This window comes from Trachypithecus francoisi, unplaced genomic scaffold, assembly GCF_009764315.1.
Source record: "Trachypithecus francoisi isolate TF-2019V2 unplaced genomic scaffold, Tfra_2.0 Lachesis_group8, whole genome shotgun sequence".
Taxonomy (NCBI): Eukaryota; Metazoa; Chordata; class Mammalia; order Primates; family Cercopithecidae; genus Trachypithecus; species Trachypithecus francoisi.
Genome location: NW_022681473.1, coordinates 79,569,407 through 79,593,867, shown reverse-complemented (window position 1 = coordinate 79,593,867; position 24,461 = coordinate 79,569,407). Strand labels below are relative to the sequence as shown.

The 24,461-nt window shown below is 36.3% G+C and overlaps 1 protein-coding gene across 2 annotated transcripts in view; it reads right to left on the bottom strand.

Annotated features, from left to right (window-relative positions):
* Positions 1-533: 533 nt before the first annotated feature.
* The window catches only part of FOLH1B (folate hydrolase 1B), a 69,713-nt gene continuing 45,785 nt past the window's right edge, over positions 534-24,461 (bottom strand). For both annotated transcript variants that reach the window (XM_033205826.1, XM_033205827.1), the window contains exons 12-19: positions 24,022-24,085; positions 18,449-18,516; positions 11,430-11,521; positions 10,197-10,287; positions 7,714-7,978; positions 7,332-7,413; positions 2,633-2,725; positions 534-844 (exon numbers count right to left, since the gene is read on the bottom strand). In XM_033205826.1, coding sequence (XP_033061717.1) covers positions 655-844; positions 2,633-2,725; positions 7,332-7,413; positions 7,714-7,978; positions 10,197-10,287; positions 11,430-11,521; positions 18,449-18,516; positions 24,022-24,085 — 945 coding nt within the window. In that variant the 3' untranslated portion in view covers positions 534-654. The remainder of the gene's footprint in view (positions 845-2,632; positions 2,726-7,331; positions 7,414-7,713; positions 7,979-10,196; positions 10,288-11,429; positions 11,522-18,448; positions 18,517-24,021; positions 24,086-24,461) is intronic.

Here is a 24,461-nt window from a genome sequence, read left to right as displayed (position 1 = left end):
TCATTAGTACATGGGGCATCCAAAGATATTGGAAATGTTATATTCTTCATATGGCTATTAGGTTCACAAATGTTCATTTAATTACTATACATATATGTTATACTATAGCCTTTTATATACATTTAAAAAATAATTATTTCTTATACTATAGAGTGATTACATTTACTAAAAGTGTAATTTGATCCATTTCCCAACTGGTGTGCTGAGATAGTGATCTTCTCAGCCTTGGGTGACCAGGCAGGCCGTGAGGCCTCTGGCTTGGAATAGTCTTGTGCATATTCCCCGGTGTGCTCTATGACATACTGATGTTTTCTTATGTGTGAAATGACGTGAATAGATTAGACTTGATTACCTGATAATGCCAGATGCGAGTTTTACTGTATTATGCCATTCTCCTTAGATTTAATACTGAGTTAAATTTTTCCACTTCAGAATAACCTCTTATAATTATGAAATTCAATTTTTAATTTTTAATCCATAGGGACAAGACAAAAGAAACAATATAAACACACATATATAAACACCCACATAACTATATATAATATTCAACTTTATTTCAAATATACCAATTTTAAAATTTATCAATATACCCATTATGATTCTTTCTGAATGACATACCACACAAATTCAATATGGATTCTCTAAAGAATCCTCTTAGGCCACTTCACTCAAAGTCTCTGCAGCTGCTTGCACTGTGAAGGCTGCAATAGAAATCTGTCTCTTCACTTCTCCCCAGGCCTGGGAAGGGTCCACTTTGCTTTCAATATCAAACAGAGCATCATAAATTCCTGGGAATGACTCCCCTGCATACTTGTTGTGGCTGCTTGGAGCATAGATGACATGCCTGTTGATAAAATCGTTTGCTGTTTATTAGGTACCTAAATGACATACAAGAGAAACACAGGAGCACTCTGCAATTCCTGGATTGCATATTTCTATAACAATTTGAACAAGCCACTTGTCAACTGAACTTCCAAGTTCAATCATCTCTGAAGACTATTGTGTGAAATCTATAGTAATTAATTATATTTTTATTTCAAACAAATAACTTAAAGTGGTTCAGTGCTACAAAAGTAAAAATGATGATAGTAACCACAGCAATCATGTTTGGTATTGGTATTTAATGTTTACTTACAATTTTTCTAATGATTAGAAATAAACTCTACACAGTTGATATTAGTATTTCACAGAGGAGGAAACTGAGGTCTGAGAGATCAAGTAACTAAATGATTTGTCTCAAAACACATGACAAGTGCTGATTTTTTAATATATCATGCTACCTCCTACATTATAGCACAATTGTGATCATTACAGCCTTGTTTGTGATCAGCCAACCCTATATTGTGTTTGTCATTTTTAAAAAATCCACACTATCATGTTAGAATACTCAACATAGAGTTTGAAGAATCATCAAAAACAATTTTGTAATGTTCCACATGACCAAGGCAGAAAATGTTTTATAGAATGGGCTAAGAAGACATTTCATGTAATAGCCCATAGAAGAGAAGGACAAACTCCAAAGTAAAGAGGTAGATAAGGCCAGAAGCAGTAGCTTATGCCTGTAATCCCATGTATTAGGGAGGCCGAGGTGGGAGGATTGCTTGAGGCCAGGAGTTCTAGACAAGTCTGGGCAACATAGGGACACCCTGTCTCTACAAACCAAAGTACACATATTAGCTGGACATGGTGGCATGTGTCTGTTGTCCTAGCTTCCTGGGAGGCTGCTGTGGGAAGATTGCTTGAGCCCAAAAGTCTGAGGCTGCGGTGAGCTACAACTGCACAGCTGAACTCTAGCCTGGGAGACAGAGTGAGACCCTGTCTCTTAGGAAAAAAAAAAGGGAGTCTACGGCCATACCACCCTGAACGCGCCCGATCTCGTCTGATCTCGGAAGCTAAGCAGGGTCGGGCCTGGTTAGTACTTGGATGGAGAGGAAAAAAAAAGGGCGTGGGGGATGGATAAAAATATACTGCCATTGGCGATCCAGTCAACCTGTTTGAAGATGCTCTTACTACCAAGCCAGAACCTTTTATAATCCCTAGAAAGAAAGTTAGGGCCATTTCTGGCTGTCCAATGATCTATTTCATTCTGCAATATTTAGAAAATCAACCTGGGGACAGTCAATGTTTGGCAGGAAAAAATTCAACTGTCAGGATTTAGGAGGAAATAAAATCTCTAAATATCAACATTAGAGAAAAGAATAAATAAATATAAACTTATTGTATATATAATATATAGAGAGATGTTTGGGTTGTGTGTATACATAAGCAAAAATATATTTAAAATAGGAAAGGAGCTAAAATTATGCACACAAGAATATAACCATGATTTTATATTTTTCTGATAAAATTGGGGAGATTTTTATTTCCTGCTGTGGCTTTATGGATCTGCTATATTTTCTAAAATAAACATATATTCTATTATAATCAGAACAAAGATACTCAAAATAAAGATATGCAAAAATCATATTACATTATATGAAGAAATAATACCACTATAACTTCCTACACATATTTTGAAATTTTCCATTTGCTTGCAAGAAATCAACTACAATATCTTTCCACAATGAAAAAAATAAAAATAATTACAAGAAACAGTGATATTATAGAAAGGAGTCATATTTTCTTTTCTTACCTATAAAAAGGTCTGTCTGGTAACCCTAACGGATCAATAAATGCTCTTTCCAGAAACATGAGTTGATCATTCATCATTCTTAATAATATTGGGCTGAGAAAGAAAATGAATATAATTATAACTTCTTGAAAATATATTTCTATGCAGAAAATAAAAATTTCAGAACAAAACTGAATTTAGTTATCTCCAGGAATTGCTTCTAGGCCCACCCCCTACACCAAAATTTGTGCATACTAAAGTCCTGCAAGGAAGACACATGTATATGAAAAGTTGGCCCTCCTCCTCTGTGGAATTAACAGGGTGAGAATGAACAAACTATAAAAGAAATTAAATTGATCTCTTGGTATAATGATCCAGATTTAAGTCTAAAAGTTACTTAAAATTGTATCATTTCAAGTGATTTTCAGAATGGTTTAAGTACAGCATTCTTGGAGTGTGATATGACTTTCTGGATTAACTTGTTCTGCCTCAATGAGGAAATGTAGCTGTGTATGTGGAATCTGAAGCCACATCTGATCTCCCTTGGGTTAGCTGCCCCCAGTATAACTCTTACCACATGCTTAATCCCTCTTTGACATCTTAGTCTTCATATTGTTAAGACAATGAGATAGGCAATTATATAAAATAGAAAATGTTTACGGAACACATGGCTAGTAGTTTAAACGGAATGTAACAGTTGTTTTTTAAGTTTCTATAATTCTCTTACTTTATATTTTTCATTAGTTTCTCATTACATTATATTCCCATACATTATATTTCCATATTTAAAAATAACAAGAATAGTCGGTCCCCCATATATGTGGGTTTTAGTCCATCAATACTGTATTTTATTTTGTCTTCTTAAGAGATGGAGTCTTGTTCTGTTGCCCAGGCTGGTGTGCAGTGGCTTGATCATAGCTCAGTATAGTCTCAAACTCCTGGGCTCAAGCAATCCCCCTGCCTCAGCTTCCTGAGTACCTGGGATTACAGTGAATAATACTGAATTTTCCATCTGCATTTGCTTGCTAATGAAATCTATGGATAGAGAGGGCTCACTATATTAATGGAAAAAAGAATTCATGTATAAGTGGACCTGTGCAGTTCAAATCACTGTTGTTCAAATGTCAATTGCAAATTTTAACATTCTGTAATATGCAAATTAAGAACAATACAATACATAGCTATCACATTTTTAAAATCCTATAAAATACTGCTGAGGCTTATAAAAGCACAGAAACAGCCGTATGTGCCAATGGAAAAAATAATAGTGATTTTTATTTACATTGGCATAATAAGGCAAGATTTTCTTCACCTTAGGTATCCTAGTAATCTACTCACTGAAGTAATATCAATATTAAAATAAGATGACCTGCTAATGTTTAGTAAGATGCCTGGCAAATTAGAATTATTTACCAAGTGATAACTAACAATATTCCTTTCATTTTTAAAGCTAAACCTATTATGAACACAAGAGATGATGATTACTTCAGCCTTTTAACAATATTTAGATACCTCCTATGTATCAAACACTCCCTGCTTTTACAGAACTTACATTCCAAAAGGAGTGTTGAGGTTGTTTTGTAGTAAGAATGATTCAATATAATTGAAAGCTTATCAGCAAGCCCTGAATACTTCAACAATGAGTTACTGAATTTAATATACCAATTCTTTCATAATTTAATTAAGTAATGAGAAAAAATCATTACAATAAGAAAGCATAAATCATCTTGTTCATTAATTTCCCTCTTGCTTTTTATAATTTTGTTTTACTAACAGTTAGCATTTAGTGATCATTTCCTATGTGCCAATTACTGTTCTGAATGTTTATACAAAATGTGATTTTTAATTTTCAGAGAGATTCTGCAAAGTGGGCAGGGTAATAGCCCCATTTTGTAGATGAGATAACAAAGGATCATGAGTTAAATAACTTGCCTAAATTCACACTAGAAAGTTTTAGAGTGAAATAGGAGGTCGGTATTGTTCTTTCAACTGCACCTTGCTGACAAAAGGAAAACAGGAACAACTTAAATCCCCATAATTTGGATTTGAGCTATTTTTAATATTTATGTATTTAGCATCATGAATTCAGATTCTGTGATAGTATAAAGGTAAATTAAACACAGAATACCTGTTAGCAGCTCCCATAAACAGTTGAGACAATCGAATGAAGGATAATTTCAATAAGATGCTATGGGTTTCAGAATCAAATTCACAAAGCATTGCTACAAGTACAAAAACTCATGTGGCTACACACATGTAAATGCATGCATTTGCGCGTGCGCGCATGCACACACACACACACACACACACACTTCTCTTTCTCTGTATCCTGTGTCAACATCTTATATTCTTTGATGGGACAAGAAGTAATACAAGAAAAGCAGGATGAAGACATGTCTCTTCCTTAGATTTCAAAGTTTTGGTTGAGAAATTCAACATTCAGTTTAATTTACTTAGTTAGAATTTACTATTATTATGTGCAATGCACTGTGCAGGTGTTTCAGAATTTGTAAATACATAGGGAACAGAGTGGATCTTTACTATCATTTAGAGAAAATAAAACAACTGTAGAAATAATAAAGGAAGGGGAAGCTGAGTGTGCTAAACAACAAGTGTCCTAAACAAACCAGAATTCAAACCATAAGGCATTTTGTCAGAGGGAGAAAATATTTTTTCTTTTAAATACAAAAAGAAAACCAGTTTTATAGAATACATGGTGTTTGGGATCTCCTTAAAATGTATTTCTCATTGTTGACTTTTTTACCCACATACAAAAATTGTAAAGAATTGGAAAGAATAGGAAAACAATTCTTCCAATATTCCCTGAGGATAACATAATTATAATTATTAAAATAATTCCTTAAATTCCCTTTAAGTTTTTCCTATATTTGTTAAGTAAAAGTTAATCAAACTATATTTACAATTTTATAAACTTTCTGCTTACTTCATATTTTATTCTAAGTATCTTCTATTATATTGTATTTCTAATAATCCATTTTAAGTATTATAAAATGTTCACATTGGTGAATATCAAATTTTTTAGCAATTTCTCTTCTCTTAGGCATTAGGTTACTTTGAATTACTGGCTATTATAATTTTATACTTCAAATCTTTCTCCGGGCAGTCTTTCTTTTCCAAAACAGAGACTTTTTCCTAAGAAATAATTCAAGAAATGGAAAACCTATGTCAAAGCACAGGACTCTGTGACGGTTCTTGAACACATTAGCAATATGTATCTATCTTTTTCAAAAAAGCTAAAATAATTCATAATGCTATCAGAAAAGCATGGAGACCATATGCTTCAGTGTACCAGCTACAGCAGTGGGCACAACCAAGGTTTAAATTGGTATTAATGTGTTATAAAAGTAACGTCACATTACTTTCATTTGTATTTCTGAATTATGCATTAGTGAACTGCAATATTTTGCTATGTTTCTTTACAGGTGTTTCTTCGACAACATTTTTATAATTATTTGTCTTGTTTCTTACAGATATTTTCAGTTTGTTCTTTTGGACTATTTAAATTAATTTTCAAAAAATATTTTTATAATGTATATATTACTCTCCATTTTTGCTAGAAAATAAGTTTTCAACTTTCTTAACTTTTCTTTTGAATATTAATTTTCATATTCTGAACCATTTTAATGATCTCAAATATGATTGCATCATTTCCCCACTGCTTCTAAACTTGGCATCTGTCTTTCAAGAAATTTCCATTTTTACTAAAAAATTCTTTACAGCTGTTGTTTATGTGAGCATACAATGTGACATGCGATTCTGAGTTTAATTTTATAGCAGGTACTAACATAGTTTATACAATGTTATGATTGACTAATCTTTCCCAATTGATTTTTGCTGTATCGTTTATTACTAATACTTCCTTATATATCACTGAGCCTATTTCTACATCATCTACTCTGATCTTTTTATGTATCCTTACATCAGCTCCTAGGGATTTGATATTTACATCATGATACTATATTTAATACACATATCTGTGCCCTCAAAATTCTACTTTAAAAAAATTACCTTAGTATTCTCACCAAGTATTTTTCCTGCCATCTTAAAATTTTGTTCAAATTGTGTTGTACTTGTGTAATCTTACACAGAATTAATCCTAAATGTTTAACATTTCCAAAATTAATGACTTCACAATATTTGCTATTCTGGATAAATAGAATTTTGCCAGATGGAAGTGGAAATAAGGAGCTCTTTGTGGAGGTAATGAAATAAAAAAAAGAGGCAGAAAGAAATCATGCTTTGAAAATTAAATAGTCTGGCTGAGTTATGATGTACAGATACTGAAAAAACAAGAAATAAAACTGGAAACAGCTGGGGTCACACAGTGAAGGCCCTTCATTGTTAAGCAGAGTGTGTTGTAACTGATCAAATGGCAGGAAGGAGGGACTGACATTTCTCAGCAGCACAATTGCCACTCCAAATGTCAAAAGTAGGTCTTTTGAGTAGGGCAGCCCTACATAGGATGTGCTAGAGTGGAAAGACAGAAAGCAGCAGGAAATGGCACTTGTCTACCTATGTAACAAGCTGCACGTTCTGTACATGTATCCCAGAACTTAAAGTAAAACAAATTTAAAAAACAGAAAACAGCAAGAAATTCCCAAAGCTAGTTCAGCAACAGCGATGTTAGTTTCCTTTTAAATATATATATGTGTGTGTAGATATAGACACAGATATAGATAGATATAGATACAGAACGTACTTGCTTTTATCAAAGTCCTGGAGTCTCTCACTGAATTTGGAAGCAATTTCTGTAAAATTCTTTACTGCAGAAAAAAGTGAATCTGAAATAGAAATTGGGATCATCAAATGCTTAAAGAACGTAATTTCTAATGGCATTGTTCTATAGTTCAAGAAAAGGAACAATATAGAAGCCATCATCTTTTGTGTTTTACAGGGTATTTATATTTTTATATTATAAGATGTGAGCATCCATAAAATGAAAAACACATTTATAGACATAAGCAGAATATTGGATCACTTGAAATAGCAATCAATAATAAATGACCTAAGATAGCCCATTATGTTTTGGAGATTAACAGAACCATACAGATGAGGAATTTGAAAAAGGAATGGTAACATACCAAATGATACACTGTATGTCTTCATTTCCTGTGGATGATTCATAGAAATATTATAAATTTTGTCAGCATACTTTCTTAAAACCACAGCATAATCTCGACAATCAAAAGGGAGCACTATGGAATTGGCTAGTTCAAACACCATTCCTCCTCGAACCTGGGCCACAGTGAGGTGATATTTAAACATTGGATCATAAAACTTTTCCACCAACTCATATGTTTCGTAGACACTGTGATACAGTGGATAGCTGCTGAATTTGTTTGTTTCCTACAGAAAAAATAACAAAACATGTCTCTTATAGGATAGCGTACAATAAAATGATTAGCACCATATTTACTATTAGTATTAGTAAGATTGGTCAGTGATGGATCAAGGAAAGTACTTAAGCATCTCAATAAGCTACTTACTAAACAGCTAATATTATGATACGTAAACACACTCCAGGCTTGTACCAATTAAAATATGTGTATATGATATAACAAATACTATTTAAAAAATATTTCAAAGGGACCAAACAGGCTTGCCTCTAAGAATGCAGAAGATTGCATTCTTAGAATCTGAAAAAACAAGACAAGACAATCTTGCATTTGGGTAAAAATAAGAGAAATTGTTAAAGGCAAGTAAATAAGTATTACACAATATTATATAGGAGAAGACACTAAATTGTTTAATCACTAAAATTCCATGGATAAATGATTGTCTGACAAACAGTGTGCTGAAGGCTAGAGAGTCTAAGTGGTGAGGAGTGCAGTAGTGGATCTAAAGTCTCACTAAGGAGAGAGAAGGGAGGCCCAGACAGGTGTCAGGAAAACCAAAAGTATAGGTAGAAGGAACGACTTTTCAAATTGTGAATTGCTGGTTTATCACTTTCGACCATTAAGATGTTTATTTTTTATTATTAATGTAAAAGAACATTTTATGTACTGATGTGCTGAAGAGACTGGGATTCTGGAATTACCCTGCCAGGGTTTGAATCTTGGCTTCAGGACTTACTACCAAAAACTTTAGGTGGTCATCTGACTTTCTTTGTTGTAATGTTTTTCATAGTAAAATGTAGACAATATTAACATTTATCCTCACTATCAGCTCCCATATAACTCTGCCTAACTTCCTACCTCACAGACAGGAGATTGAAGATTTTCCATCTGGGAAGAATAGCCTGTGAGGAAAGACTTATAGAAATTTAATGTCAACTCTAAATCGCCAAATGTCTTTTCTGTATTTAGAATTGAGCTAAATCTCTTATTATTGCAATATTCTTATTGGAACAGTTTTGAATGAACTCTTCCTTACCATTTTTATAAGTGTGAGAATGATTTTTCTTTATAACATAAAATTTAAAAATGAAGACGTATCAGGATTAAAATATTACTTATAAATATGGACATATCATAAAAGCTGACAAAGGTTTCATCTGATTAACAGAAATCAGGGATGGTATGAATATGAAATGGAAATAAGAAACAATTGTTTTTAATTATAAAACAGTGTTCTTATAAAACTACTTGACATTTTATAAACTATGTACCCATTTTACTTTGAAGAAAATGAAAACTATATGTATGTGTGTATGTGTGTATATATATATATATATATATATAAAATCTACAACAGAAGAAAAGGAATCATGACTTTTACACGTTCAAAGTGTATTATACTGATATGGTTTGGCTCTGTGTCCCCACCCAAATCTCAACTTGAATTATGATAATCCCCACGTGTCATGGGAGAGACCTGGTGGGAGGTAACCGAATCATGGGGGAGACGTTTTCCTGCCCTGCTCGCCTGACAGTGAATAAGTCTCATGCGATCTAATGGTTTTATAAAGGGAAGTTCCCCTGCACCTGCTCTCTTGTCTGCTGCCATGTAACATGTAACTTTGCTCCTCATTCGCCTTCAGCCATGATTGTGGGACCTCCCCAGCCATATGAAACTGTAAGTCAATTAAACATATTTCCCTTGTAAATGACCCAGTCTCGGGTATGTCTTTATTAGGAGCAGGAGAACAGACTAATATATATAGTCTGTTCTTTCTTAAACAAATTTTTCATTTGTTTAATGACGTTATTTGTTTAATAATTAGAGATATAGTAAGAGATGGAAATTCAAATACACTGATTAATTTTGAATGATAATGGGGAGATACTGATTAATTTTGAATAAGGAGGAGGGTGAAATCAAAGACAATTCCTACATTTTCAACTTAAATGACTGAGTGAATGCAGTGCCACCAAATGAAACAGAAAATATGTTTAAGGGAGTACACGGAAGTTCACATTTGCAGACATGAGTATTGATACCAACTGACACTTGAATTTAGGGTAGGAATACTAGATACAGAGTTATCCTATGTAGTAGCGATACTGTCAACCACTGAGACTTCTCTTTGCTTTCAACTAACGTTTGAGTCACTTTTTGGAGTCAGAATTATTTGTTTAGTTACAACATATTCATAAATAATCTTGAATAATTTAGATTCACTTACCCAATTTTTAGTATACCGTGCTCTGCCTGAGGCAATTCCAAGTCGTTGGAAGAACACCTCAAAATCATTTCCAGATCCCAATTTGCTTATCCTTTTAGAGATAAAACAACATAATTATTTCAAAGTAATTTGTTCATTAAGTACAGATTACATGTTCATTAAACTAAACTCCATTCTATTATAAATGTAATTTTAAACATACAGATTTAGACATGCAGCAAAAACATGAAAAGAATATTAATTTTCATCACAAAATATCTCCTTCTATGAGACTATTTTGTGTAGGAATGACTATTTTATGTCACATTTTGTTAAAGGTTTCTGAATTTGGAAAACGTTTTCCTTAAGATTATTTCATTCCATTTATCATCTTTATCTGTTGTACATAAGAGAGTGAAAAGCAAATATTTTTCAGATAATTTGGACATAAATTTGCCCTTTATGATATAAATAATTTGTGCTGTTAACATCGATAAACTCAGAGTACTGAGATATTTATTCTTCTTCCCTTGCTTGTGAAGATACAACCAATGTTGAAGTGATGCTTGCATTTTTATTACAGTAAGAAAAATATTTGTTAACTATATGATATTCAGAAAAAGAATAATTACAAGGTGATGAGGTGACAGAAAAAATGAGAATTACTTTTCACCATTATGTCTATCAGGGGTTGAGCATCCCTTATCCAAAAATCCAAAATCTGTATCAAAATAGCTCATGCACCCCAAAAATATATACACCTACTACATACTCACAAAAATTAAAGATAAGAAAATTTTTTAAAATGCTGCAAAATCCAAAAGTTTTTAAGCACCTACACGACACTGAAAGGAAATGCTAACTGAAGCATTTCAGATTACGAATTTTCAGATTAGGGATGTTCAACCAGTAAGTATAATGCAAATATTCCAAAATCTTAAAAAAAAATCCAAAGTCCAAAATACTTCTCATCCCACACATTTCATATAAGAAATGACCAATCTATATAATCTGTTGAAATGTTCCATATGTATATATTACATATTCTAAAGACAAATCACGTTTTGATGTCCTGCAGATTTAACTACAAAACACACAGTAAATTTTATTTGTGAACCAAAGGAATGCTTTTCCTTTATCAGATTTTAGACCATTTTTAAAGTTAATTTTTCATTCATAGTTGAAAGAAAATACGCTTTTATTTTCAAAACAATCCCACACTGAATTCAGTGGAAATTTCATTCATTTGTTTACCTGGGCATGCCACTGAATTCAGGGGAAGGACTTTTTTCAGTCCAACTTTCATAAAGAGATTTGCCTTCAAAGCCTTCATCAGGGCTTTCCAGCTACACAAATTAAAAGAAAAAAAGAGAATACTTGTAAATCAGATATATTAAAAACTAGATATCCATTAACCAGAAGTGAATAAGCCACAATTCAGCAAAAACAAGGGATGCTATCCATACATTAGCAGTCATCAAGAATTATAAGTTTCTGACAAATGGGAAAATACTCATGTTATTATATATAGGTGAACTATATTATAAAAATAAATGTATGAAGTGCATAGCATAAACATGCTACACCAAATTCATACCAAGCCACTGTCTTTAGATGAATGGCATAGTGTATGATCTTTTTGTCTATTTTTCTGAATTAAAAGATACTACAATCAAAACAATTTATCCTCTCACAACAAAGAAAATAAAAAGAAGCAAGCTGGTTAAGGGAAAGTATTCAATTTAATATTGTTTCCTGCCAGTAGAGTTGCCAAAGTTATTCAATAATATATAATAAACTGCAATGTCTGTTCTTGTACCAGTACCATGCTGTTTTGGTTACTGTAGCCTTATAGTATAGTTTGATGTCTCCAGCTTTTTGTTCTTTTTGTTTAGGATGGCCTTGGTTATATGGGCTCTTTTATGGATCCATATGAATTTTGAAATAGATTTTTCAAATTCTGTGAAGAATGTCAATGATTGTTTAATAGGAATAGCACTGAATCTATAATTTACTTTGGGCAAGATGGCCATTTTGATGATGTTGATTCTTTCTATCCATGACCATGGAATGTTTTTCCATTTGAATATATGTCATCTCTGATTTCTAAGAGCAGTGGTTTGCAGTTCTCCTTGTAGAGATCTTTTACCTCCTGAGTAAGCTGTATTCATAGGTGTTTTATTCTTTTTGTGGTAATTGTGAATGGGTGTTAATTTGTGACTTGGCTCTTGGCTTGTCTGTTGTTGGTGTATAGGAATGTTAGCAATTTTTACACATTGATTTTGTATCCTGAGACTGCTGAAGTTGCTTATCAGCTTAAGAAGCTTTTGGGCTTTGGCAATGGAATTTCTCGGATATAGAATCATGTCATCTGCAAATAGGGATACTTTGACCTCCTCTCTTTTTATATGAATGAGCTTTATTTTTTTGTCTTGCCTGATCACCCTGGCCAGCAATTCCAATACTATGCTGAATAGGAGTGATGAGAGAACAAATACTTATTTTGTGTCAGTTTTGAAAGGGACTGCTTCCAGCTTTGGCCTATTCAGTATGATGTTGGCTGTGGGTTTGTCATATATGGCTCTTATTACTTTGAGGTATGTTCCTTCAATATCTAGTTTATTGATAGTTTTTAACATGAAGAGATATTCAATTTTATTGAAAGCTTTTTTTCTGTGTTTATTGAGATAATCATGTGGTTTTTGTTTCTAGTTCTGCCTATGTGATTAATCACATTTATTGATTTGCATATGTTGAATCAACCTTGCATCCCTGGGATGAAGCCTACTTGATTGTGGTGGATAAGCTTTTTAATGTGCTGCTGGATTCAGTTTGCCAGTATTTTGTTGAAGATTTTTGCATCAGTGTTCATCAAAGATATTGGCCTCAATTTTTTTTGTTGTTTTTGTGTGTGCCAAGTTTTGGTTTTGGGATGATGCTGGTCTCACAGAATTAGTTAGGGAGGAGTCTCTCCTCCTAATTACTTTGAAATAGTTTCAATAGAAATAGTACCAGCCCTTCTTTGTACCTCTGGAAGAATTCAGCTGTGAATCCATTTAGTCCTCGGCTTTTTTTGGTTGGAAGGCTATTTATTACTGCCTCAGTTTCAGAACTCATGATTGGTTTGTTCAGGGATTCAATCTTTCTGGTTCAGCCTTGGGAGGGTGTAAGTGTCCAGGAATTTATCCCCTTTTTTCTTTTTCTTTTTCTTTTTCTTTTTTTTTTGAGACGGAGTCTCGCTCTATCGCCGGGGCTGGAGTGCAGTGGCCGGATCTCAGCTCACTGCAAGCTCCGCCTCCCAGGTTCCCGCCATTCTCCTGCCTCAGCCTCCGGAGTAGCTGGGACTACAGGCGCCCGCCACCTCGCCTGGCTAGATTTTTGTATTTTTTTAGTAGAGACGGGGTTTCACCGTGTTAGCCAGAATGGTCTCGATCTCCTGACCTCGTGATCCGCTCGTCTCGGCCTCCCAAAGTGCTAGGATTACAGGCTTGAGCCACCGCGCCCGGCCTCTTTTTCTTTTCTTTTTTTTGTTTTTGACATGGAGTCTCGCACTGTCGCCTGGGCTACAGTGCAATGGCGCAATCTTGGCTCATTGCAACCTCTGCCTCCCGGGTTCACCCGATTCTCCTGCCTCAGCCCCCCTAGTAGCTGGGATTACAGGTACCTACCACCACACTCAGCTAATTACTATTTCTTCTTGATTTTTTAGTTTATGTGCATAGAGGTATTTATAACATTCTCTGATGTTTGTATTTCTGTGGGGTCAGTGGGAATATTCCCCCTTATCATTTCTGAGTGTGTTTATTTGAATCTTATCTCTTTTCTTCATTAGTCTAGCTATCACTCTATTTTATTAATTTTTTCTCAAAAAATTAGCTCCTGGATTCATTAATATTTTGAAGGGTTTTTCATGTCTCTACCACCTTCAGTTCAGCTGTGGTCTTGGTTATTTCTTGTCTTCTGCTAGCTTTGGGGCTTGTTTTTGTTCTCTAGTACACTTAGTTTTGATATTAGGTTGTTAGCTTGAGATCTTTCTAAGTTTTTTTTTTTTTTTTTTTTTGAGACGGAGTCTTGCTCTGTTGCCCAGGCTGGAGTGCAGTGGCATGATCTCAGTTCACTGCAACCTCCACCTCCCAGGTTCAAGTGTTCTCCTGCCTCAGCCTCCCGGGTAGCTGGGACTACAGGCGCATGCCACCACACCACATTCGGATAGCTTTTTGTATTTTTAGTAGAGACGAGGTTTCACCATGTTAGTCAGGATGGTCTCGATCTCCTGACCTTGTGATCCGCCCTCCTCGGTTTCCCAAAGTGTGGGATTACAGGCGTGAGCCCCCGCGCCTGACCAGGTACTTCTAACTTTTAATGTTAGAATCTAGTGCTATACTTTTCCCTTTTAATTCTGCCTTAGCTGTGTTCCAGAAGTTCTGGTATGTCATATCTTTGTTCTCATTAGTTTCAAAGAACTTCTTGATTCCTGCTTTTATCTCATTATTTACCCACAAGTCATTCAGGAGCAGGTTATCCAATTTCCATGGAATTGCATAGTTTTGAGTGAATTTTCTACTCTTGATTTTGAATTTGATTGCATGGCGGTACAAGAGATGTTTTTAATTTCAGTTCTTTTGCTTTTGCTGAGGAGTGTTTTACTTCCAATTATGTGATCAATTTTAGAGTAAGTGCCATGGGCTGATGAGAAGAATGTATATTCTGTGGTTTCTGGGTGGAGAAGTTTGTAGATATCTATCAGGTCCATTTGATCAAGTACTCAGTTCAGGTCCTGAATATCTTTGTTAATTTTATGTCTTGAAAATTAATTACTGTTTTCAATCAGCCATTAAGGTCTACCACTATTATCGTGTGGGAGTCTAAGTTTCTTTGGAGGTCTCTAAGAACTTGCCTTATGAATCTAGGTGTTCCTGTGTTATGTGCATATATATTTAGGACAGTTAGCTCTTGTTGTTGAATTGAAGCCTTTAGCATTATGTAACGCCCTTCTTTGTCCTTTTTCATCTTTGTTGGTTTAAAGTCTGTTTTGTCAGAAACTAGAATTGCAACCCCTGCATTTTTCTGTTTTCTATTTGCTTGGTAGATTTCCCTTCATCTATTTATTTTGATCTATATGTGTCATTGCATGTGAGATGGGTCTCTTGAAGACAGGATACCAATAGGTCCTGGTTCTTTATCCAGCTTGCCACTCTATGTTTTTTAACTGGTGTATTTAGCCCATTTACATATAAGATTAGCATTGATATGTTTGGATTCAAACCTGTCATCATGATGTTAGCTGGTTATTTTGCAGACTTACGTGATTGCTTTATAGTCTCACTGGTCTGTATACTTCGGTGTGTTTTTGTTGTGACCGGCAACAGTCTTTCCTTTCCATATTTAGTGCTTCTGTCAAGAACTCTTGTAAGACAGGTCTGGTGGTGACAAATCCCCTCAGCATTTGCTTTTCTTAAAAGAATCTTATTTCTCCTCTACTTATAAAGCTTAATGTGGTCGGATATGAATTTCTGGATTGGAATTTCTTTTTTCTAAGAATGTTGAACATTGGCCCCCGATCTCTTCTGGCTTGTAGGGTTTCAGCTGAGAGATCCACTGTTAGTCTGATGGGCTTTCCTTTGTAGGTGACCTGGCCTTTCCCTCTAGCTGCCTTTAACATTTTTTCTTTCATTTTTGTCCTTGGAGAATCTGATGATTGTGTGTCTTGGGGATCATCTTCTCAAGGAGTATCTTACTGAGGTTCTCTGCATTTCCTGAATTTGAATGTTGGCCTGTCTAGCTATGTTGGGAAAGTTCTCATGGATTATGTACTGAAATATGTTTTCCAAGCTGGTTCCATTCTTCCCATCTCTTTCATGTACACCAGTCAGTCATAGATTCGGTCTCTTTACATAATCACACATTCCTTGGAGGTTTTGTTCATTGCTTTTTCTCTATTCTTGCCTGCCTGTATTATTTCAGAAAAACAGTCTTAAAGCTCTAAGATTCTTTCCTTCTCTTGGTCTACACTGCTATTAATACTTGTGATTGCATTGTGAAGTTGCTGTAGTGTGTTGTTCAGCTGTATTCATTTCTATACTGGCTTTTTTTACTGTCAGTTCCTGCAATATTTTAACATGAATTTTAACTTCCTCGAATTGGGTTATAACACACTCCTTTAGCTCAGTAAACTTTGTTTCTATCCATATTCTGAATTCTCTTTTTGTCATTTCAGGCACCTCAACCCGGTTCCGAACCCTTGCTGGAGAAGTGATGCAGTCATTTGTAGGAAAGAGGGCACTCTGGCATTTTGAGTTTTCAGTGTTCTTGTACTGATCCTTTCTCATCTCTGTGGGCTCATCTGCCTTCAATCTTTGAGGTTGGTGACCTTTGGATGGAGCTTTTTCTTTTCTTTTTTAAACAGTCTAGCCACTTTTCTGCAGGGCTGCTGTGTTGTGCTGGGGGTTTGACTCCAATCTCTAGTTGCCTTAGATTTTACAGTACCTGGAGGAATCATCAGTGAAGGCTATGAAACAGCAAAGAATGCAGCCTGCTCCTTACTCTGGGACCTCCATCCCAGAGAGTCATAGACGTGTTGCCGGCCTGAACAGACCTGTAGGAGGTTGCTGGAGACCCCATTGGGAGGTCTTACCCAGACAGGAGAAAAAGGATCAGGGACCCAGTTAAAAAAGTAGTCTAGCTACATTTTTGTAGAGCAACTATGCTGTGGTGGGGGTCCACTTCAGCCCTTGGTTGTCTTGGACACTCCTAAGTCTGAAACCTGGAATGGCTAAGTCACCCAAATAGCAAAGATGGTGGTCTGCCCCTCCTGGGAGCTCCATCCTGGGGTGTCCTAAAACCTCTCTCAGCCAGAGAACACCAGTGGGGGTAGCCAGAAACCCTGGTTGGGAGGCTCCACCCGTTGATGAGGAACGCAGCTGGGGACCTGCTTTATAAAACAGTCTGGCCACATTTTTGTGGGGCCTCTGTGCTGTGCTGGGGTACTGCTTCCACCCCTAGTCACCTTGGGCTCTCCAAAGCCTAAAGGTTGGAATGGTTAAGCCACCCAAACAGCAAAGATGGCAGCCCACCCCTCTATCTCCACTCCCAGCTCCCCCCACCACCCAAGAGCTCTTTCCCAGGTAGGCGCAACACTGCTACCCGTGGCTGGCTGGAAATCCAAGCCCGTGGGTCTTATCCTGTGAGATGCTGTAGAAGTGGGGCCTGCAGACCATTGCGGCTCAGGCCCCTGAATTCAGCCTCTTTTTTATGGGTATGTATGAGTGTCTAACCTCCTGCTTTGCTGGAGTTGCAGCTACTTTTGCCATGAAGCCTGGAAAGCTGGAATATCTAAAGCTCCTGTGTCTCCATGCATGCCTGAGTGGCTGCTCTGCTAAGACTCCATGCAGCTGTGTGTCAGATTGAAGGCCCTGGTGGGGTGGGTTCACAAGGGTATCTGCTGACCTAAGGGCTGCAAAGATCCATGGAAAAAGCATGGTTTCTTGGGGTTGCACATTCACTCATCATTTTCCTGGATGGAGGAGGTTCCCTTGACTCTGTGTCATTTCCAGGTGGGCTGTCATCATGCCTTGCTTTTCTCCATTCTCCTTTGGTTGGGTTGTTTCCTTGATTAGTCCCAATGCGAGTACCTATTCGTTTCAGTTGAAGGTGCTGTATTTACTTGCCCGTTCCCTTTCTCTTTGTGAGAGCCACACACCATAGCTGCTTCTAGTCAGTCATCTTGGTCACTCCTCCATTCCATTCTTTTGAAACCAAAGCTTAATGGCATTTAAATTTTATTTATAATCCCTATCTGAAAAAAAGTAATTGTGGTCTCATCTAGCCTCTATTCCTGGAAGCCAGCACCTGGTATTCTTATGAATATTCTTTCTCAATCATTTAGAACATTTAATGATTCCTGTGTCCTGAATTAATTGGTATCACTATACTGAAGAGTATGAACAAGTTTTTAAATTAAGGAATTGAGCCATAGAACCAAGACTTGGTTCGGCTACTGTACAAGTTATGTGTGACTTTGGTGGCCGGGGTTCTTTGAGCTCAGTTTCACTGTTTTAAGAATGGAGATGGTAGACATGATGCTACTCATGGGCTACCTCACAGTGGTGTGGTGAGAAATAAGGCAATCTGTATAAACAGTTTACTAGATGTGATGGTCTGTGGAGATGGGATGTCATATTTGTTATATGAAAAGAAGACAAGAAGTTATAAAACGACACCAATGTTTAACATAATAATACCTCAAGAAAACATCACTCGTAGAACTTATATACCTCTTTTGTTAGGTTGTATACCAAGCTGTACATCAGTGGTGTACAATCAATTCTCAGAGTGTAGTTTCCTGAAAAATAAGAAAAGAATAGATTTTAAAATTTAATTTCTTTCTGTTATTATTTTCTTCAAAGACCACTGCTAACTTCCTAGCCAGAATGTTGTTTTAAAACCAGATTTCAACTATAACTCTCCAATGGCTTCCCACCTAACTCTGTAAATTCCATCATCCTCACCAAAGCCCACAGTGCCATATATGAAACCCCAGGTCACCTCTCAAAATCTGCATTTTACATTCTGCCCAAGAATACTCCTCACCATCTTTGCACACACTGCCCTTTCAGCCTGGAACAGTATTCTGAATTATATCTGCATGACTTACTCCTCCTCTGGTCTAATGTCACGTTTTTTGAGAGATTTCCCCTATCACCCTACCTAAAATAGCACTCTGTTACCCCCTAATTTTAGCCACTCTGTCTTTTAACCTTGGCTCATGTTTCTCCATATTACTCATCTGTTTAACATAAAACATATTAAGTACTTGTCTTTTTTTCATTGGCCCTCCAACTAGACGATAAGTCCCCTGGGAGAAGGTGCACTCTTTTGTTTGCTGCCATACCCCAGTGCTTAGAACAATCCTAGAATTTAGCATTTGACCAATCAATATTTGTTGGGACAATGAATTTGTGAATCAGGTGCTCTTCTTAAGAGTTTCAGTCCCCATTCCTCAGGAGGTCAAGGGCTGGTGGTTGTGACAATCAAGTGAAGCACCCAGGAGAGGTGTTCTTGGGGAGCCAAGACAGCACAGGGAGGGGTTGCTGACTCAGGAGGAGTTTTGGGGGAGGCAAGTCAAGACAACATCACAAACTTGTAGAGCGGACTCTTGAACTGGGTTTTCTAGAACCGGGACACAGTTGGGGTGGGGGTGGGGGGTGAATGGTATTTGCAGCTAAGGGCATAGCCTGTGCAAATGCCCAGAAATGTAAAAGCACATGAAACACACAGAGGATGGCAACTAGCTTTTATCTCAAAGCCTAAGATCCATGCTTGAGAACAGTAAAAATTGAGGCTTTTAAAATAGTGACACCTCAGCAGACTTGTTTATGGAACTTAAAAATTTGATATTAGAATTCTAAAATTCATCTGGAAGAATAAATATCTACAAACAGCCAATGTAATTTTTAAAACAGAAGTGCTTATAAGAGTGGAAATGGGGAGGGGAATAGTTTGGCAGCATTTATAACAATTTAAATGCACATATCCTAGAACCAAATAAATATACTTGTAGCTCTCCACTCTCTCCTCACATTATACAGAAAAATCATGCAAATAAAAGAATATTAACTACAACAAACTGAAACAATCGGTCCAGCAGCTAGAGAATTGATACAGAATTTGTCCTATTAAATACAATGTAGATTTTTCTTGTCTGGTGGTAGTGTTCGTTTTTTAAGTGAAACAGATATGTGCTGATATGGAAAGCTTTTCATAATGTGTTGCTGAATGAAAAATGCAAGTTGTAGAACCATTTAGCTGTAATCTATACCAAATACCTGTACAAGGTGGTGAGAGACAAAAGAGTATAGTGGTTAAAAGGGTAAAGTTGGAACAGACGAGTCTGATTTGAGTCTAAGCTCAACCCTTCACTAGCTGTGTGACCTTGGGAAAGTTACTTAACTTCTCTGAGTGTCAGTTTCTTCTTTTATACAAAAGAGGTAATAAAAGTATTTACCTACTTATCTCAGAGAGTTATGGTGATTGCTGAATAATTTTTGTACATGTAAAGCACCTGAGATAGCACCCACTACACTCTTGGTGCTTTGTGGAGCTAAATTCTATATATTAATGCCAACATGATGGAAACGCCCAAAACTGAGTACAGTAGTACCTTTGGAGAGAGGACTAAGTTTGAGAGTAGTTTGCATTGGGGAGTTTTGCTTTATTTGTAAATTTTACATTTTAACATTAGAAATTTCAGAATATATGATTATTGGTATTATTTGAGAAAGAAACATTAATACAATGCAAAAATATAAAACAAAGTGAAGTGAATGGTGTCCCAATCATATAGTGCCTCCTGTCCTTTGTTCTCGATTTTGAAAATTATAGAGACACAATGAAGCAATTTCAAGCCAGGGATGACATAAGTAGCAAAGCTTAATGAGTTTTTAAAATACATTAAAATATCAAATCTTAAAAAACTATGGCCAAGTATGGTGCCACACACCTCTTGTCCCAGCTACTTGGGAGGCTGAGGGGGGAGGATCAATTGAGCTCAGGAGTTTGAAACCACTCCGGGCAATACTACAAGATCTCGTTTCAAAACAACAAGAACAAAAAAGAAAAAACAAACAAACAAACAAAAAAACTATCAATAAAGACAAGGTTAGTCTACATTTCAGGAAAATATATTTGGAGTATTTATTCTTGGTGGGCAAATATATATATATATATATTTGACCTTATTATGTGTTTTAAGTAGGTATAATGATATTAATCAAAGTTAACATTTTTGATGTTTACTCTGTGCAAGGCACAGGTCTGGGAGATTTGCAAATGATTTTTTTTTTTTTTTTTGCCCTTACAGGAGTCTTTGAGATAGGGGCTCTTAGAAGTTATATTTAGAAGTGAGAAAACTGAGGCATAAAAAATAAGTAGTTTGGTTCACACAAATAGGAAGTTGCATGGCCAGGAATGAATCCAGGCATCTGGCGCCAAAGGTAGGCTCTTAGCCACTACCCTAAGAGAAGGAGAAAAGAATAACTAAATGCACTGTGTAAACTAACTTTCAGAACAGTGTGGCTCAGAGGCATTGACAAAGAAGAAAATGAAGGTTGGGAGCTGTGTCTCAGACCCGTAATCCTAGCATTTTGGGAGACCAAGATGGTTAGATAGCTTGAGCCCAGGAGTTTGAGGCCAACCTGGGTAATATGGTGAAACCTCATCTCCAATAAAAATACAAAGATTACCTGTTGTTTCCTGACTTTTTAATGACTGCCATTCTAACTAGTGTGAGATGGTATCTCATTGTGGTTTTGATTTGCATTTCTCTGATGGCAAGTGATGATGAGCATTTTTTCATGTGTCTGTTGGCTGTATGCATGTCTTCTTTTGAGAAATGTCTGTTCATATCCTTTGTCCACTTTTTGATGGGGTTGTTTGTTTTTTTCTTGTAAATTTGATTGAGTTCTTTATAGATTCCGGATATTAGCCCTTTGTCAGATGAGTAGATTGCAAAAATTTTCTCCCATTCTGTAGGTTGCCTGTTGACTCTGATGGTAGTTTCTTTTGCTGTGCAGAAGCTCTTTAGTTTAATTAGATCCCATTTGTCAATTTTGGCTTTTGTTGTCATTGCTTTTGGTGTTTTAGACATGAAGTCCTTGCCCATGCCTATGTCCTGAATGGTATTACCTAGGTTTTCTTCTAGGGTTTTTATGGTATTAGGTGCTGGAGAGGGTGTGGAGAAATAGGAACACTTTTACACTGTTGGTGGGATTGTAAATTAGTTCAACCATTACGGGAAACAGTATGGCGATTCCTCAAGGATCTAGAACTAGAAGTACCATATGACCCAGCCATCCCATTACTGGGTATATACCCAAAGGATTATAAATCACGCTGCTATAAAGACATGCACACGTATGTTCATTGAGGCACTATTCACAATAGCAAAGACTTGGAATCAACCCAAAGGTCCATCAGTGACAGACTGGATTAAGAAAATGTGGCACATATATACCATGGAATACTATGCAGCCATAAAAAAGGATGAGTTCCTGTCCTTTGTAGGGACATGGATGTAGCTGGAAACCATCATCTCAGCAAACTATCGCAAGAACAGAAAACCAAACACCGCATGTTCTCACTCATAGGTGGGAACTGAACAATGAGATCACTTGGACTCGGGAAGGGGAGCATCACACACCGGGGCCTATTATGGGGAGGAGGGAGGGGGAAGGGGGTAGGGATTGCATTGGGAGTTATACCTGATGTAAATGACGAGTTGATGGGTGCTGACGAGTTGATGGGTGCAGCACACCAACATGGCACAAGTATACATATGTAACAAACCTGCACGTTGTGCGCATGTACCCTAGAACTTAAAGTATAATACTAAAAATAAAAAAAAATATACAAAGATTAGCTGGACATTTGGCACTTGCCTGTAGTCCCAGCTACCAAGGAGACTGAGGTTGAAGGATCACTTGAGTCTGGGAGGTCAAGACTAGTGAGCCATGATTGCTCCAGGCACTCCAGCCTGGACTGCAGAGTGAGACCCTGACTCAAAACAAGCCAGCAAAGAAAGAAAAAAACAGAAAAAGAAAAGGAAAATGTAAATGCCAATGTAACTCCATCAAGGTCTCACGCTCCAAGTGTTGACATGGCAAATTTACTAATACACTAAAGAAAATATTCTAAAAAATCCCCCCTTCATTCATTTAGTCCTTTATTTTTTGCAACCGTGCCACAAATATTTATTTAATAAGGCATTAGGAATCCAGGAGTGAATAAGCAAGATACTGTCTGTTCCTTGTTAAAGAATACAGTCTATTACTTGTAAAACAAATAATTAATAATGACAGTTATGAGTGCCACAAAGACATGTCTTCCCTGAAAAAGTAACATTTCAAAGGAAGGTCTAAGGATAAGGATTAAACAGGTAAAGAGGTGTTGAAGAGCAATCTGAGTGTAGAGAACAGGAGTGCAATGGCTGGGATGTTGCATATGGTCAAGATACAGACATATTAGTGGAGCTGGATTGTAGTGACAATGGACTCTTTCATTTTCATGGAAATCAGTCTGAGATTTCCTTTAGTTTGGTCCTTTGCTTATTAAAAATATTTCCATTCTTCAAAGTCAGCCTCAAATGCCTATCCCATTTCTCAAGCCTTTTCTGAAGTTTCTATTATTCTCTCCTCTGAACTCCCAGAGTGGTTTGATCCTACCCTTTCTAAAGTACTTGCATATAATTATAATTCAAGATTGATTTTGTATATTATCTATACTGAGTGTGCCACCACACCCAGCTAATTTTTGCATTTGTAATAGCTATGGGGTTTTAGCATGTTGGCCAGGCTGGTTTCGATATCCTGACCTGAAGTAATCCACCCACTTCAGCCTCCCAAAGTGCTGCGATTACAGGTGTGAGCCACCGCACCCCACAAATGATACTTTTTCCTACATCATTCTAAATTATAGAACCTTTAGGTCCCTGATTTAATCATTCAACAGATACTTACTAATTTCCTGCCATATATACAAAGAAATCTGCCAGATGAAGCTAATCAAAGAATGCTGCTTTTCTGAATTAGTACTCTATACTTCAAAGCAAAAAAAAAAAAAGTAAGAAAAGAAAACAAAAGGAAAAGGAAAGGAAAGAAGAAAAGAAAAACTTGCTCACCTAGGCCTCACCCAACTGTCAACTAGGGTTCACACACTGCTTTCTGTCAGAGGTTGCAGTAGACTCCCCAACCACATGTTAATACATAGCCTTCCTTGTTAGTGCATAATTTATTAACTAGACTGCTGCTCCTAGTTTAATCACATCTTTTCTTATGAGACCAACAATATTCACCTTCTATAGATGAATCAGCATTAATATAAGCCACGCCACGCTCTTGAAGCAGTCTTGAATTCTCCTATAATAAAAAGGAAAACGATAAAGTTATAACCCACTCTCCCTCCTCCACAAAATGCACATCTACATTTAACAATTTAATGTATGTAGACTTCTAATTGAGCTGATCCATATTAATGACAAATTTGACATAAGAAATTCTCATAAAAGAGCTGCTTTGAAAGAATTTGAATCAAGATTACTGGTAGGAAACAACAAGCAAAACTTGTTAAAAACTAATATTTAAGATGAAACTGTCCATATACTTATGGTAAGTAGAAAGGAGTTAATTTCTTAACCATATTGTAGTTTATCCTTCAAAAAATTTTCTTAGCAAACATGAATGACCTGAGACTTTTCAGTGAAGATCTTTCTATAAACATCTCATTATTTAAGCA